The sequence below is a fragment of the Eptatretus burgeri genome, chromosome 12 (genome assembly GCF_056783735.1).
Source record: "Eptatretus burgeri isolate ZD-2024b chromosome 12, Ebu_testis_v1, whole genome shotgun sequence".
Lineage (NCBI taxonomy): Eukaryota > Metazoa > Chordata > Myxini > Myxiniformes > Myxinidae > Eptatretus > Eptatretus burgeri.
This window is the reverse complement of record NC_140972.1, coordinates 39,389,283-39,404,667: the sequence shown is the minus strand read 5'-3', so window position 1 is coordinate 39,404,667 and position 15,385 is coordinate 39,389,283. Positions and strand designations below refer to the sequence as shown.

At 43.3% G+C, this 15,385-nt stretch overlaps 1 protein-coding gene across 12 annotated transcripts in view; it reads right to left on the bottom strand.

Moving 5' to 3' along the window:
* Window positions 1-15,385, bottom strand: part of LOC147015460 (leucine-rich repeat-containing protein 49-like) — a 356,628-nt gene that overhangs the window by 271,101 nt on the left and 70,142 nt on the right. For 7 of the 12 annotated variants that reach the window (XM_085850233.1, XM_085850234.1, XM_085850224.1 and 4 more), the window contains exon 2: window positions 4,215-4,335. Coding sequence is in view for 10 of the 12 variants with exons in the window: in XM_085850224.1 (XP_085706350.1) it covers window positions 4,215-4,335 (121 nt within the window). In the remaining 2 variants the exon portion in view is untranslated. Of the gene's footprint in view, window positions 1-4,214; window positions 4,336-14,337; window positions 14,916-15,385 lie in introns of those variants that run through there. The other 5 variants (XM_085850228.1, XM_085850230.1, XM_085850227.1 and 2 more) reach the window with 4 other exon arrangements.

Genomic DNA, 15,385 nt, shown 5'->3' with positions numbered 1-15,385 from the left:
ATCCAGCCTTGGCTGGGATGGTACCATTCTGCTGGATTGAAGGTGCAACTTAAGAGTTGCTACAACCAGCCGGTGGTCAGTATTGTGGAACTGAGCACTCCGGTAGACCCTGCAGTTCTGGATCATCCTCCAGCGACCATCAACGAGCACATGATCAATCTCCTTTGCCACACCGCCAGCATTGGAATACTAAGTCCAGCGATGAGCTTGTTGTGCTGAAACCATGGACCAGCCACCCTAACTCCACGACTTCTTGCAAAGTCAAGGAACTTAGTGCTATTCAGGTTCACAGTTCCAGACCCATGGGGACCAACACACGTCTCATAACCATCCCTATCAGTTCCAGTCGATGCATTGAAATCCCGCAAGACTAGAAGTGTATCTCGCCTGGGGCACTGATCAACCACACACTCAAGTGTGACATAGAGTGCATCCTTCACGGTGAAATCACTCGCCTCAGTCAGAGCATAAAGAGAGACCAGGGAAACGACACCCAAGGAGTGAAAAATCCTTCATCTCATGATATGCTCGTTGGCCAGTGTAACCTCAATTATCATTTGAGTCAGCTTATTTGACACAGCTCCAGCAACTCCTTGGGCATGGTAACCATCAGAGCGACCAGACCAATAGTATATGTAACCACCTGCCATGATCTCACCGCAGTCCGATCTCCGAACCTCAGAGAGTGCTGCAATACCGATGTCCAAACGCTTGAGCTCAGATGATAACAGCGACAGGTGATCCTCCTCTCTTAGGGATAGGACATTCCAGGCACCCACCCGAAGGGACCGCCTCAGGTTAACCAAAGGAGACTGCCGTCTGGTGGATGACACCTCAGCACCACTCCAACACACTCTCCCGCAATCTGACCCGGGAATGTTACCCCGTGGTTTCCCTCCTATCATCAAAGATTGGGGGTCCTGAAGGCTTTGCCCTCATCCCGTCATCCGGTGAGCTGCCCTGCGAAGGGAAGCTGCACAGGAGGTACTCCCACGGAGTGGGACCAGCACAGTCCGACAGCTGAAACAGTATTTAAGCATCTCGTCTGATCATTATATAAAGTTTTCATTCATTATTTTCAGCAGGTACACAAGTCTAGTTGTGGTGCAAGATACTTTTATCATTGTTGTAATTGCAACATAAAACAACAAGTGTTTGTCATTTTAGGAAAAGTATTTCACAATACCTGGTGCAACATCTATTAAAGCACATCATTTAGGGCTGGTGTACTCTATGCACATCATATTTGTCTATCAAATCGAGTTATTGTCACTTCAGCAAAAATCAGCACACACCAAACCAACTGCAACAAAGGCACATTTATAATACCTGTCAAGGCTGTCAATTCAACTCATCTGAGACCCAATAATCAGACCAGATGCTTAAAGTACACATACATGTGAGCATGTGTGGCTTACATTTCCTAGCATACAACTCAACTTCGTTGCTTTGCAACCCAGGTGGCATGTGAACTGCAGTAGCGCCTGTGACCACCTGCAGCTCAGACGTTTCTCGGTACCCAGGACAGGAATTCTGTCAATGCCGTTTCACTAAAACAGATTACAAATTCTGTGGCTGCCATTCACCTTCACATCTGCTATAACACTATAACTTGGGTCTTTTTTTGTGCTGTTGGATACTACAGCACAATTCATCATTGTGTTCACAAGGAGCAGCTGCTTGTGCAACACACTGCAGCTCAAAGCACAATGGCGCTATGCTTTCCAATCATTAGTTATTCTCAAGGTCAGAGACTGGCAATGAGTGAAACTTGCTTCTATGACTTGTCTGTAATAAATCGTGTTTGTCTCACTTCTTCTCTGATCACTTAAGCCTCATTTTTTTTTGTATACAGTACATGGAGGAGATAAAACACAGAATCATCCAGGATATAATAGAACAAAAATAACAGTGAAAATACAAGTGAGGGTAGACACCAACAGCAGGGTAGAGGGACACAATGAAAATAGGCTTGCAAGAAGAAATGACGTGGGGAAGAAAGAGACCAAGTGGTGAAACCAAGTGGATGAAGAGGAGGAAACAGATTGGTGAGCAATCTGGATACAGGTGAGAACTGTCATTCACAGAAGTCGAGGGGAAAACAGGTGAAGAAGCAGAATTGGAACAAAAAATAAAAAAATCGAAGGGGTGGGTGAGAGAGGGGAGGAAACCCAATAACCTGCAAACACAGAAGGTGGGCTTGTAGAGGGTTCATGAGGGTAGATAAGATCATGGATAGGGGTGGGGGATGTTTCCACTGAGATGGTACTAAAGCTGTCTTAAAGTACTCAAGGAAAGAATGAGATTGAACAGTCTGAGAAAGATTGTTCCACAAGTCAGAAAAAGAGGAACAAATGAGTGGCAGTGAGTAGTATGCCTGGATTTTGGAAGGTTCACCAGAAGTGGGTTACTGGCATACCATATGCACCTTGCACATACCTGGAAGGAGGGGAATGGGGGAGGGGGGAGGACGGGAGGGCAGAGCAAGGAAAGGGCAAAGGGTGCAAGACCATAAAGTAGGTGGTCAAAGACAGAGAGACCACCAACCTGTCTGAAATGTGAAAGTAAAAGGCACAGAGATTTGGCTTCATCGTGGGAGAATCCAATAATATTGAAGGCCTTAGTTTCCATGGCATCAAGCTGAGCAAGGTGTGAGGGAGGGGTGCCAGCCCAAAGTGGAGAGCAGTACTCCATCAAGCTGTATTTATCATCAACCCTATAATTCAACACCATGTCAAATTTACTTTTTCCATTTAATGCTCATACATGGTGCTACGCTTAATACAAGTACATTTTGTCATCATCACACCATTTGAAAGCCTTTATCCCTGAGAAGGGGCCAGCTTTTTGGGGGCCCCAATCAGGGTACCCTTGTGGTAATGTTTTTTACGGCCGGATGCCCTTCCTGACGCCAACCCTTTAGTCGCCTTCGACCCTGCAGGGATAATTACCAGTATACTGGTGCTCATTTCGCCAACCTTCGGAAGGATGACAGGCTGAGTCAACCCCCCTGATGCTAACCCAGCGGCCAGCGGGGTACGAACTCAGGACCCCAGGAATCATAAGCCACCGCCTTAACCACTGAGCCACACCAGGCTCATAATACATGTACATTTTGTAAGGGGTAATGAACGAAACCATCGTTTTTATTTAATTGTTCACTTAAGTGAAGTGGGAAGTGCTGTTTATAGGCAGCATTTGGTGATCATCACAGTTTGCCTTGAGAAGATGCTGTTAGCCTGCTCTTTGAACGATTCACCATTAATGGCAAAAGGAAGGGAATTTCAGGATTTTGAACCAGCTATGAAGGAGCAACAATACATGTGCAAGTTAGTATGTTATGTGACAAACTGGAGTGGAACTTGAAGGCGGTGTCCTTCCCAGCATCATTATGCTCTCGTGAATCTTGATGAAGTTGCTTGCGAATTAAGAATTTTATGATATTATTGGGAGCGGTAATGCACATGTTCTGATACCAATCATAGTCCATCCATAAACACTTGCAACTTCTTCTCTGAAACTACACACAACTTTGATTAATTTTGACCACAACCTTCATCACCCGGTAGGTACCAAAGTTTGTTTGTGGTATTAAAAAAAATAAACAAATAAATAAAAAAACGACCCCTAAGAGGGTCTACGGGGGGGGGGGGGTTGGCCCCCAAAATATGTATTCATTTTCTTCTCCGAAACTATATGCACAATTTCGATGAAACTTGACCACAACCTTCATCACCTGCGATGGATCGGTTCACGGCATTAAAAAATATATATGTATATATATATATATATATATATATATATATATATATATATATATATATATATATATATATATATATATATATATATATATATATATATATATATATGGCACATAACATTGGTTCATTGGTACATTTTGCTGATTCTGTCCCACGTTGACTTCCTCCTCAGTATCGATATTCTACCAGGTGAGCGCCCAGGAATGTTGCCCCTATTTTTGAATAGTCAAACCATGACCTTATAGTATGAAGCTTTAACAGAAGAAACATCAAAAGAGAGCGATTGCACTTCATATTTAATCAAGCGCTGTTTTGCTTATTTGTACATCATTAAGAAGTTATTATTCATCAAAGTTTAACAATCAGCCAAATCATCTTAAGAGTTTCATCTTCACTGGATGCTCATTCCACACATAAGAGAGCTATCAAGTCCTAGCACCAAGCTCGTACCGGCCTTGCAATGCTGCCAGTTGTCCAGCTGTTGAACACTGGAGTGCGGATAATGGCGATTACGGGTACAGCCCTCCACCAGCCTTATGCAGTTATCTTCCTTGCACAGTGGGTAGTCCTGCTGCAAATAGAGAGGATGATAGTCGAACAGTGTGGAAATATTTGAATTTAACACAACTTTTGGATGGACATATAATAAGCACAGTAGGCTATACAAAAAATATAAAGAGCAGGAAGAAATACATGTGATCATTATGGAACTTTTTTTTTTCTCTTTGATTGAACCAAAGTTCAGATATTGTAATGGAGAGCAAATAACACCATCAACCCATCAGAATTATAAAATTTGGTATAAAATTACATGCTAACCTTTAATAACCAAGTGATGACTGTGTTCCTTTATGTGGGCACGGTTCTGAACTTTTTGATCAATATAAGCGAAAAATAAATTGTGCCTTTTGAATGTAAGTACCAAACACAAGGAAATGTACATTGAGGAAAATGTAACTTTCCCCTTCTCATCTGCATCACAGGCTATCCAGCACAAGAACACCATCTGCATCACATGACAAAGTACATCAAATAACCACGTTCAAGGGAGAAAACAACAAAATGATGATGACATGCTTGACCTATCATTGGTCAATATAATTTCAAATTTCAATTGAAGATTACAAGAGCCCTGAAACCAATTGTTATTTTTGAATACTCAGACTTGATGATCATATTCAAATATAACAATTGAAAATTAGGATTGTTTAAAAAAATTTTTCAAAAACTCATCCCATAGGCTCTGAATCTTAAATTAGTGGGAAATATTTATTTATTTGTTTGCTTATTTATATTATTTTTTGTTGGAGCTCTCCCATCCACTGTATTTCATTGAGCAATTGAAACCTGCATCAATTTGTTTATGCCACTTTACGAGACATTAAAATTGGTTCACATCAATATGGAGCTTCCAGTAAATCACTGTGATAATGGACATCCACCAAAATTGAATGGAATAAAATGAAAAAGAGATTTGTTCACCAGTAAAAAGCTGATAAACACAACAGAGATGCAAATCAAGGGGTTATGGCAGATGGTGATGGAAATACTGAGCAAAATCCAATAACACTTTCCGGAGAAGTCTAAATTCATGTATCGTGCTGAAAATGTGAAAAAGTAATTCAGCAAATCTGCATCAATGGACAGGAAGTAATCTGCTTCAGGATGCCATCTTGGCTATGCTGGATTAAAAAGACCCCTTACTCCATCTACATCGGCATGATTTTTCCTGATAAACCCTTTATTTTCATGGATTGTGTTCGATCTTGTGTTTTTATGTCCCTTGTCACCATGAGTTAATGGAAGATAAAAGTCAATTATCACCAATTCAAATGTGCAGTGTCCTCGGCATTAAGTAATGCATCTTTCATATAACTATAGTTATTTCTTGGATATCTGGTCAGTTAGGAGTATCGTTATACATGTGCATAAATATGCATTGCATATACTGTATATTAGATAGATGCTCTTTTCCCCATCCACAGGGTTATTTGTGCTCCATAATCTTTTATTTTATTTCTTTTCTTCTTGAACCGGTTCGAACCAGCTCATTACCTCAGGCCGCCTTCTTACTTTCTTCTTGAACCAGATGAATCATATCCTGTCGCCTTTTTGCCTAAGGTCTCTCTCTACTCAAACTGGTTGAAACCGGCCGATCATCACCGTGCCACGATGAGAGAGAGAGAGAGAGAGAGAGAGAGAGAGAGAGAGAGAGAGAGAGAGAGAGAGAGAGAGAGAGAGAGAGAGAGAGAGAGAGAGAGAGAGAGAGAGAGAGAGAGAGAGAGAGAGAGAGAGAGAGAGAGAGAGAGAGAGAGAGAGAGAGAGAGAGAGAGAGAGAGAGAGAGAGAGAGAGAGAGAGAGAGAGAGATTCGGACACGATTTTTTCAAGATTATGGACATGCAAAAAAAATAAACAAATAAAGAAGTATAAGCTGCATTTCTTCACCACTCCAGTCCAGCCAGAGCCATGCCCTACCATGCGAGAGCCACGCCCTCTCCTCTCCTCACAGCACGAGGAGTGATGGAACGTGGCAGACATTGGTCCATGCACAGCAGTTGAGACCTGACTTCCATCTTCCTGCGATGTCCCGCCGGGTATTACATGGTATTCCTTCCTGTCTTGGGGCTTCCCTCTGTCTACATTACCGTGGTTAGCTTGCTGGGTTCTAAGGCATCGATAATTAAGGCTCCCGATTGTTTGTCGTTGGTACCATGGGCACGAATGAAAGGAAGTGGGTACTTGGGGGTTTATTTATTGCCATTATAATTGTCATTTGCTTCTTTTGTATTCTATCCCCCATGGACCATAATTCACAATTATATATACCTGGTCTCGGGATGAATACTCAGTAATTGAGGGTGAATTGGCAACTTGCAATTGGAATTGGCATCAGCTACAAGCACTGTATATCAAGACCGTACTGTGTGCCACTCGGCCACACTCGGCCGAAAGATGAGGCATTTAGTGTCGTACTTGGCTGGTTTGACGGTCCCACGGGTACGGTATCGGAAGTGGAAAGGCCCATAATCCGGCCCAGGACCGCAGGCTCGGCTGACATTATGGTTGCATTGAGGTGACTCGCCGTCACCGGCCTCATACTAGGCAACTGGAACAACCCACATGACTACAACTATACAAAGGCAAATCATCCCAAAAGTAATGCCTTCAATTTTTTTTCTCAGGATTCCTTTATTGTTTGCTGACAAAACTTATAAGATACAGTGGGTGCAAAAGCATGAGTCTTGTAGGATATTTATTAATTGATATGTGATAACGAAACAAGTCATTGTTTGTAATATGAAACCAAAAACATTTTTAAAGGATTTCCATGAACTCTTTGCGAAATAACAATACTTATTATAACAGGAAAAATCAAATCTGGCTTTATGTATATTCAATAATTAATCAATGTGAATCCCTTTGGCCTTGAGAACTGCCTCAACTCCATTTGGGATTGATTTAATTCGTTTATGGATTATGTTTGAGTCAATATTTTCCCAACAGTGCTGTAATGGCCTCCAGACCATAGTCAGACTGCTCACATAAATTTTATCTTTCTCTCAAATTAATTTACCGTTCATTTTTTTCTGTAAAGACAAAGTGTCAGTAAATAATAACTATAACAAATTACAGATTATAGATACATACTGTATATTCAATACTATGACAGCATGACAGTATGTTTGAAATAATGATTTGAGAAAGCTTGGCATTGATTTCAGTGGAGTTGTACTTTTGCACCCCACTGTGTGAGGACAGCAAAAAAAAATTCCCAGCATAATCCCCATCTCCTTCAATACATTTCTGCAAGAATTTTACAAGAGCATGTATGCAATATAGCAGGGCTGGCAGGATGGCCGTATACTCGTAAACACACACTAGAGGTGTGCACACTCGTCTCAAAGCTGTCTAGCCTGGGTTTGAATCCGACCCGGGTATAAAATGTCATCCCAGTGTTTCACTGGCAGCGTGATTCATCAATGTGTGTGCCGTCCCTTGGATGGATGTTAAACGGGAATCTGCCGGCATTAGTTGGTGGATGCTAAAGACCCCATGGTGTCCTTCGCAAAGAGTAGGTGAGCTATCGCCGGCATGATGGCCAAATACACAATTGCTGCCCGAACAACTGCTGGATAGGCGATGGCAAACTACTGAGTATAACCCTTGCTCAGGAAGCTGCTTTGGAAACACCAATGCTCTGTGAAGAGTATGGTACAAAGAGAGGGAGAGAGAGAGAGAGAGAGAGAGAGAGAGAGAGAGAGAGAGAGAGAGAGAGAGAGAGAGAGAGGGAGAGGGAGAGGGAGAGGGAGAGGGAGAGGGAGAGGGAGAGGGAGAGGGAGAGGGAGAGGGAGAGGGAGAGGGAGAGGGAGAGGGAGAGAGAGAGAGAGAGAGAGAGAGAGAGAGAGAGAGAGAGAGAGAGAGAGAGAGAGAGAGAGAATACTATAACATGCTTCATATTGCGCTGATCATTGTGGATAAAGATGTGCATTATCCGTTTGTTACATCTTTTCACTGCAGTCGCCATTCACCAAGGACATGGCTAGTCGTTGAGGTCAGTTCTCCACACCACTAGGTTTGCCCATTGTCTCACTATGCTGGTATCAACATAAAATTCACCAGACAACTTCCATATGTCAATACATCTGTAATATTTGTATGCCTTCAGCTGTAAGGCAATAAATCACTGTTTTACACAAACATAAATCGGACCATGAGTCCTGAAGCTCACCAGGATCAGGAGCAAGTCATTCAAACCCTTCGCAAACCCCTTGCACCTCGATTTTTATATGCCGTGAACAAACTTTGTTACATCATGGGTGATGAAGGTTGTGGTCAAGTTTCATCAAAATTCTGTGTGTAGTTTTGGAGAAGAAAGAAAACACCTATTTTGGGAGTAGAGGGGGTGGGGATCAACCCCCCCCCATAAACTGGCCCCCAGACCCTGATTGTTTAGTGTGAACAAACTTTGGTACTTGATACGTGATGAAGGTTGTGATCAAGTTTCATTGAAATTGTGTGTGCAATTTCGGAGAAGAGAGGAAATACCTATTTTTGGCAGGGTCAACCCACTCACGCCCCCCCCCCATTGACCCCCTTAATGAGCATGCAGATTTTGATGCAGTCAATGCACTTTGGTACATCACAGGTGATGAAGGTTGTGGTCAAGTTTCATCGAAATTGTGTGTGTAGTTTTGGAAAAAAAGCAAATACCTTCGTTGTTTTTTTTTTGGGGGGGGGGTCAAACCCTCCCCCTTCCCCATAGACTCCCTTAATGAGTGCAGATTTTGATGCGGTCAATGCAACTTCAGTCGGGATCAGATATGAAGCTTGTGGCCAAGTTTCATCAACATCATGTGTTTAGTTCAAGTGATAATGACTGAAATATTTCCAGGTCACTCACTCACTCACCGACTGACTGACAGGCTGACAAACCTATGGACACTGCTCGATCGCATAAACGCACCGGACTAAAGTGCAGGTGAGCTAAAAAAAAAAAAAATAACATAACAAACATCATCTGTACAACATTTTCAACTGCTGGATATCTCCTGCCCTCTGGTGGATATTATTTAAAATGAAACAGCAGTTGTGGGACACATGAAGGTTTCAACAAGATTATTTTTGCTTTGGCCTACTATAGATAATGTTGAAGGAAAACAAAAAAGGAAATTACTTTTGCGGTGAACCTCCGACACACTTTTCAATGTTCACTGCATTGAGCATAAAGCAACTTTTTTAATCAATTTGTCAGCAGAAGCCAATTGTTGATCGTCAAAATTGTTTACAAGAACCAATACGTCTCTTGCAACCTCACCACCGACAGTTTTTCTATGTATGTGCAGCAATGATTGTGGCATTTCATAGGGGGTTTGCTTCATCTTGAACAATGTTCATTCGTGCTTCATGTTCAATTGATCCCCAAATATTGCACTCCATCTGTAGCCTAACATAAACCAGCCACCCCCAATGCTTTACTGTGTTGAAACCTTCACTCCAACTGGCTTTGTCAGAAAGCAGTACAGGGTTTCCACATTATGACTCAAAAAATAGTAGTGCTGTGTAATTATCATTCCCCATTGCTACATATCTGGGACATTGCAGTGTCAGATGCAGATCAATAAAGTAGAAAGTGGTTTGCCCCACACACATTTCGATTTTGGCTCCCTCTTCTGGGTTTTCACCAAAAGCCCTTGTAATCCTCATCTTTGTCTTCCCTTATATAAACTCATCCAGATCATAGAAAGCAATTTCCACTTCTTGTTCTTCCTTTGTATGCAGCACAAGGCTGCTGGGTAATATAATTGGCTGAGGGCTCAGTTGTACTGCTGATGCCCTCTGTAGGTTAGGGCTGGAGTTTGGAATTTGTTAATGGTGCTGGTGATAGCTCGTCTATTCTTCGCGAAGGACACCATGGGATCTTTAACATCCACCAACGAATGCTGGCAGATGGGACATCCAGTTTAACGTCCATCCGAGGGATGACACACACATTGATAAATCACCCTGCCCGTCAAACACCGGGATGGCAGTTTATAGCTGGGTCGGGATTCGAACCCAGGCTGGACAGCTTTGAGGTGAGTATGTGTATCTGTAGGCCATCCTGCCATCCTACAACTTACACTTGTTTGAATGGATGTACAAAAGACACATATCTTCCTTCGTGAGTTGTATCAAAGATTGTTTGGTGATGATAAGTGATGTAAAAAGTAGAATGCAGAGGCCTGAGGAACTCACTGGGTCACAAACACAACATCAACTATGGTAGTCTGCTTTGCTGGTTCCTTTTTGTTATGGTTGCAGTCTTCAAGACTGATGAGCCACCGGGAGGAAAAGGAATGAGAGGTCTCCATGCCCGCCCGGATAATTTGGGCGCGAATCGGTGTTTCAAACCAAATGACCATGGTGAATTAGCCTGACAAGATTGGCCGAGTGAGAGCCGTCAAACAATTCACTTTTATGGCGCCTAATGGGCAAGCCCAAAACTACCCGACTGACGCATTAGTTGGCCCAATTTACTATGTGCTATGCCATCCCCGGCCGATGAACACAAGTTCTCACTTACAAATGGGATTTATTACAATAAAAATGGTGTGAGGAAGAAGAAGAGTGTATGACCGCAAGTGACAAACCAAACTACCTCAAATTAAAGTAGATTAAATACCCTTGTGGCTTTGAAACCACAATGGAACTAAATAACTTAAGGCTTTAACACATTCACTCAGGGTGACAAGATGGACAGAGAAAGAGAGCGAGATAGAGAGAGAGAGAGAGAGAGAGAGAGAGAGAGAGAGAGAGAGAGAGAGAGAGAGAGAGAGAGAGAGAGAGAGAGAGAGAGAGAGAGAGAGAGAGAGAGAGAGAGAGAGAGAGAGAGAGAGAGAGAGAGAGAGAGAGAGAGAGAGAGAGAGAGAGAGAGAGAGAGAGAGAGAGAGAGAGAGAGAGAGAGAGAGAGAGAGAGAGAGAGAGAGAGAGAGAGAGAGAGAGAGAGAGAGAGAATGAAACCTAGTAATGCTTTTTCGAATATACAAAGCAATGCTCGCCACACAGTGGGGATGGGGGGAGGCTTTGTACAGGGGGTCAGTCCTTCCCACGTGCTGCAGTTCGGTGCAGATTGTCGTTGCCATGAGACACGTGCGGCATGAGTAGCAACAAGGCTGCATGGAACACCAAGCAGTGTGAAGGAGGACAGAGAGCTGGACAGCCGGAGTGGGAAAACATGAGTGAGCCTTTTTCCCCACAAGAGCCTCAGCAATCCTTCCAGAGAGAGAGAGAGAGAGAGAGAGAGAGAGAGAGAGAGAGAGAGAGAGAGAGAGAGACTTGAGCCTTCGATCCTACGTGATCCTCAGCCTGAGCATGCCTGCAAAAGAACCCCGCACATCCGCACTTGTCCTTTTTTATAACCCCGTGCAGAGGTCCTCGGACCACTTCGTGTCGCATCATTATTGTCTGTGCTGGGGGGGGGATGGGTGGGGAAGAGTAGGTAGATTTCACCACGTGCTACGTGACCTGCCCCCTCAGCAGTGTAACCTCACATGTCCATCTCTCACTCGAGCAACATGGACTTACAGTATTCACCTTTCTGTCGCTTGAGCCACATGACCTTGTATGTTTGTTTCCTACTTGGGCCACGTGGACTTCTAGATGTTGCAGGAAAGAGGCAGTTTACACAGAGACATGTCACATCAGGGGTCATTGTAGAATACAAGGAATAGGGGTGGGGGAGGGGACAAGGCTTAGACACACACATACAGTAGATAGACACAATGGGGCAGAAAAGTGGAGAGCTTGCTAAAAACATTTAACTCAACATGATCTCATTAATAAAACAGTTGTTACATCACGCTTATGCAAACTGTACTATGAAATAATTATTCCAATGTATCCCCATTTACTCCCTAAGCTCGATCCATAACAATATCTTGGAAGAGGATCATTCACTTATTCATTTTTGGGAGCGATTTATAACTCTTGAAATGGATAATCTCAAACACTGTATAATATCATTAAAATAGAATGGTTAATTATCACCATGCTTTTTGAACAAAAAAAAGAAATGTGGAGATATTGTAATCGGCACCGGCTGTCTGCCTGTGTGTCTGTCTGCCTGTCTGTCTGTCCTTCACGCTTCATGCCAGGTCCTCGGACCTCGCGTGAAGGCAGGAAAAAGAGAGGTCCTTCACACTCACTCCTCAACAGTTGGGCAGAAATTCACCAAACTTAGTTATGATCATAAGCCTGATGTTGGCTTAGTAGTTAAGGTGGCGGTTTGGGATCCTAGGGTCCTGAGTTCAAGCCCTGTTGGCCGCTGAATTAATATACACCAGGAGGTTGACTCAGCCTGTCATCCTTCCGAGGTCGGCAAAATGAGTACCAGTGTACTGGTAAGGGGGACACTGCATCAGCAGCATTGCTGCATCCCAACCAATGATGCAACCAGCAGCCACAGGCTGCACTCGATAGATAGATAGATAGTTATGATCATCACAGGGTACAAAAGTGCAAGAGCGGTGTTATTTTTTGGCCCCACCCCTTGGCGCAGGGTCAAAAGGTTAGATAACCCAAAATGCAATTACAGGCACATTTTAAAACATTTTTGATGAAACTTTGTGTACGTATGTAATCACATAAAAATATGGGGAACGCATAAAATATGTCACGTTTCAGGAGGATTTGACCCCAGGTTAATGCCGCCAGGGAGGGGACTTAAGGTCACAGGGGGCAAAACAGGGGGAAAAAAGTATTTAACCCAAAATTTGATTTTGGGTCGTTCCTCGTGGAACCCTTTGCCATCTTTCAACTTTGCTTTCGGTGCGAAATGTGAGAAGCAGACAGACAGACGGGGCCGATTGCAATATCCTCCCATTTTTTTTGAAATTTGTGTGGATAAAAACAGGGCTGGGCCAATCTCCACCAAATTTTGATTGTGTTGGTAGCACCCATGGGCCAGGTCATGGGCACAAAGAAAAAAAAAATCCTGCAACCTCCCCCCACCCCCACCTCCAAGACAGCTGATGATTGTCACATGTATATGTGCCACAGTGTGCAAGTGGTTTTTTGTTTTTATTTTTTATATACATGGTCCAGGCTCCTCGAAGAGCTTGGACACAGAACAGGACGCAACATAACAAAGGGAACAGCAGGAGAAAAGAAAAACATCAATAGCAGGGAGGAGGGAGAAGGTACATGGAGAAGGACCAAACAAGGGATGTGGGAAATGATGGTTTTAGGCTTGAAACACAAGGGGTGGACAAGATGGATACATAAGCAAAATTTTGGGAGGGTGCGGGATGGTTTAACGAGTGTAGAAGAGATAATGCCTTTGGATGGGGGGGGATGACCTGAGATGGTGGTGAACAGCTGTCTTGAAGATTGCGAGGGGAAAAAAATGAGATCGAAGAGAATATGGATGTTGGTTCCACAGGCAGGAAAAGAGAGGAATAAATGAGTGGAGGTGAGCAGTGGTTCTGGATTTTGGCAGTTTCACTAGAAGGGGGTTGCTGATGTACCACGTGCACCCCGCAGATACTTATAGTCAACAAAAAGGAATGACTACCATATTATAAACCCAGCGTGCCCAAAAAACCCTCAATTCGAGCAAAGTTTGATGGGGTCCGGGCAACAAAATGTCCCTTTTCAAGGTGAGTTGGCATGGAATGACTCCTCTCCAAAATCAAGGACTTCACCAACGCCTTCTTCAGCTGTTTGTTGAAATGAAGATCTTTCTCCAAAACTTTCTTCCCTTTAAAAAAGCTTGTTTGGCAATGGCTTTTTTCTTTCTCATCTCTTTACAACATTTCACACCCTCGTCATCAAGCCATCCAGGTATTTTGGATGACCACGTCATGTTTAAAAAAACAAACAAACAAAACAGATGATGTGCAAGCACTTGTGTTTTGTAAACATTCATAGTCTGTTGAAAACGTACAACAATGGACATCAGCTGAGACAATTACTTTGAGGATCATGCGATCTGATCAAAGAGGTGAGTATATGTATGAAAGGAGTCGACAAGAAAATGTAGTGGAAGCACGATATTGTTTTGTGAAGGGTGCGATGAAGTACAGAAGCGCTTACCGACTTGGCGACGATGCGGGCCCGCAGACGATTGGGATGCATGGTGAACCGCAGGAGAAGGGACAGATGAGTCGGGGGGGGGGGGGTAGAGCAGCTTCTGAGGACAATATGGAACGGTGATGTCGAGCAGGATCAGAGCAGGAAGCGGCCTCGGATGAATCCAGGGCGATGGCTGCGAATGCACGCTCGGTAGATGCAGATATGTCATGGAGTGGTGATGAGCAGAGGATGGGGAGGATGGGGAGGATGGGGGGGAGGATGGGCGGAACGGAACCTCCGAGCGCGTTGCCTTGAGTGATGGTTGCCAAGAGGAGGAGCCAATGAATTACAAGTATTATACCGGAAAGATTAAATTAATTCATAAAAACAATTATTCTCAATATATACACAGCATACACGACGTAATGGGTAACAGTAGGAGGATAACTTTAAATGTTATTACAATATATTAATTACTGTAGTTTCAAAGATTCCAATTGTCTTCCACCTTTTAATTGCGTATAAACTTCGATATGAACGACGGGGATTTATGAACTCATGGGGAGGTGTTCCGTTAACAAGCGGCTTGCTATCGCTCGTCAAGCGGCTTGCTTTATTTCATTCGCTCAAGCAAGCACTCCAACGCAACGAAGCATTCAGCAGCGCATAACAACATGGCGGTCTCCATGGAAACAATGCTGTCGTGTCGCTTGAACAAATGTTGCCTGGGCCATCGTTTCCAGTTTACTTGATCATCTTGTGATAACTTCCCCCAAACGAATTTATTGCGTTAACAGAACTACGGAGTACGAGAAAGAGGGAAAGAAAGACAAACAAGTGGAGGTTTTTTCAAAGTACACCGCCCCCATTCCTAATAAATAACTCGAAGCGCGCTCGGTAGGCCGCATGACCTCCGTCACGCAATGCCTCATCCATGAGAACATATCAGGCCTAATACATTTTTGAAATATCATGTTATACAGTTACTATATAATTTTTGGCCCTATCTCTCTATGATGAAGAATCACTTAAAAAAATTCTAGTGTCTGGATCCGGATTCGGATCTTCA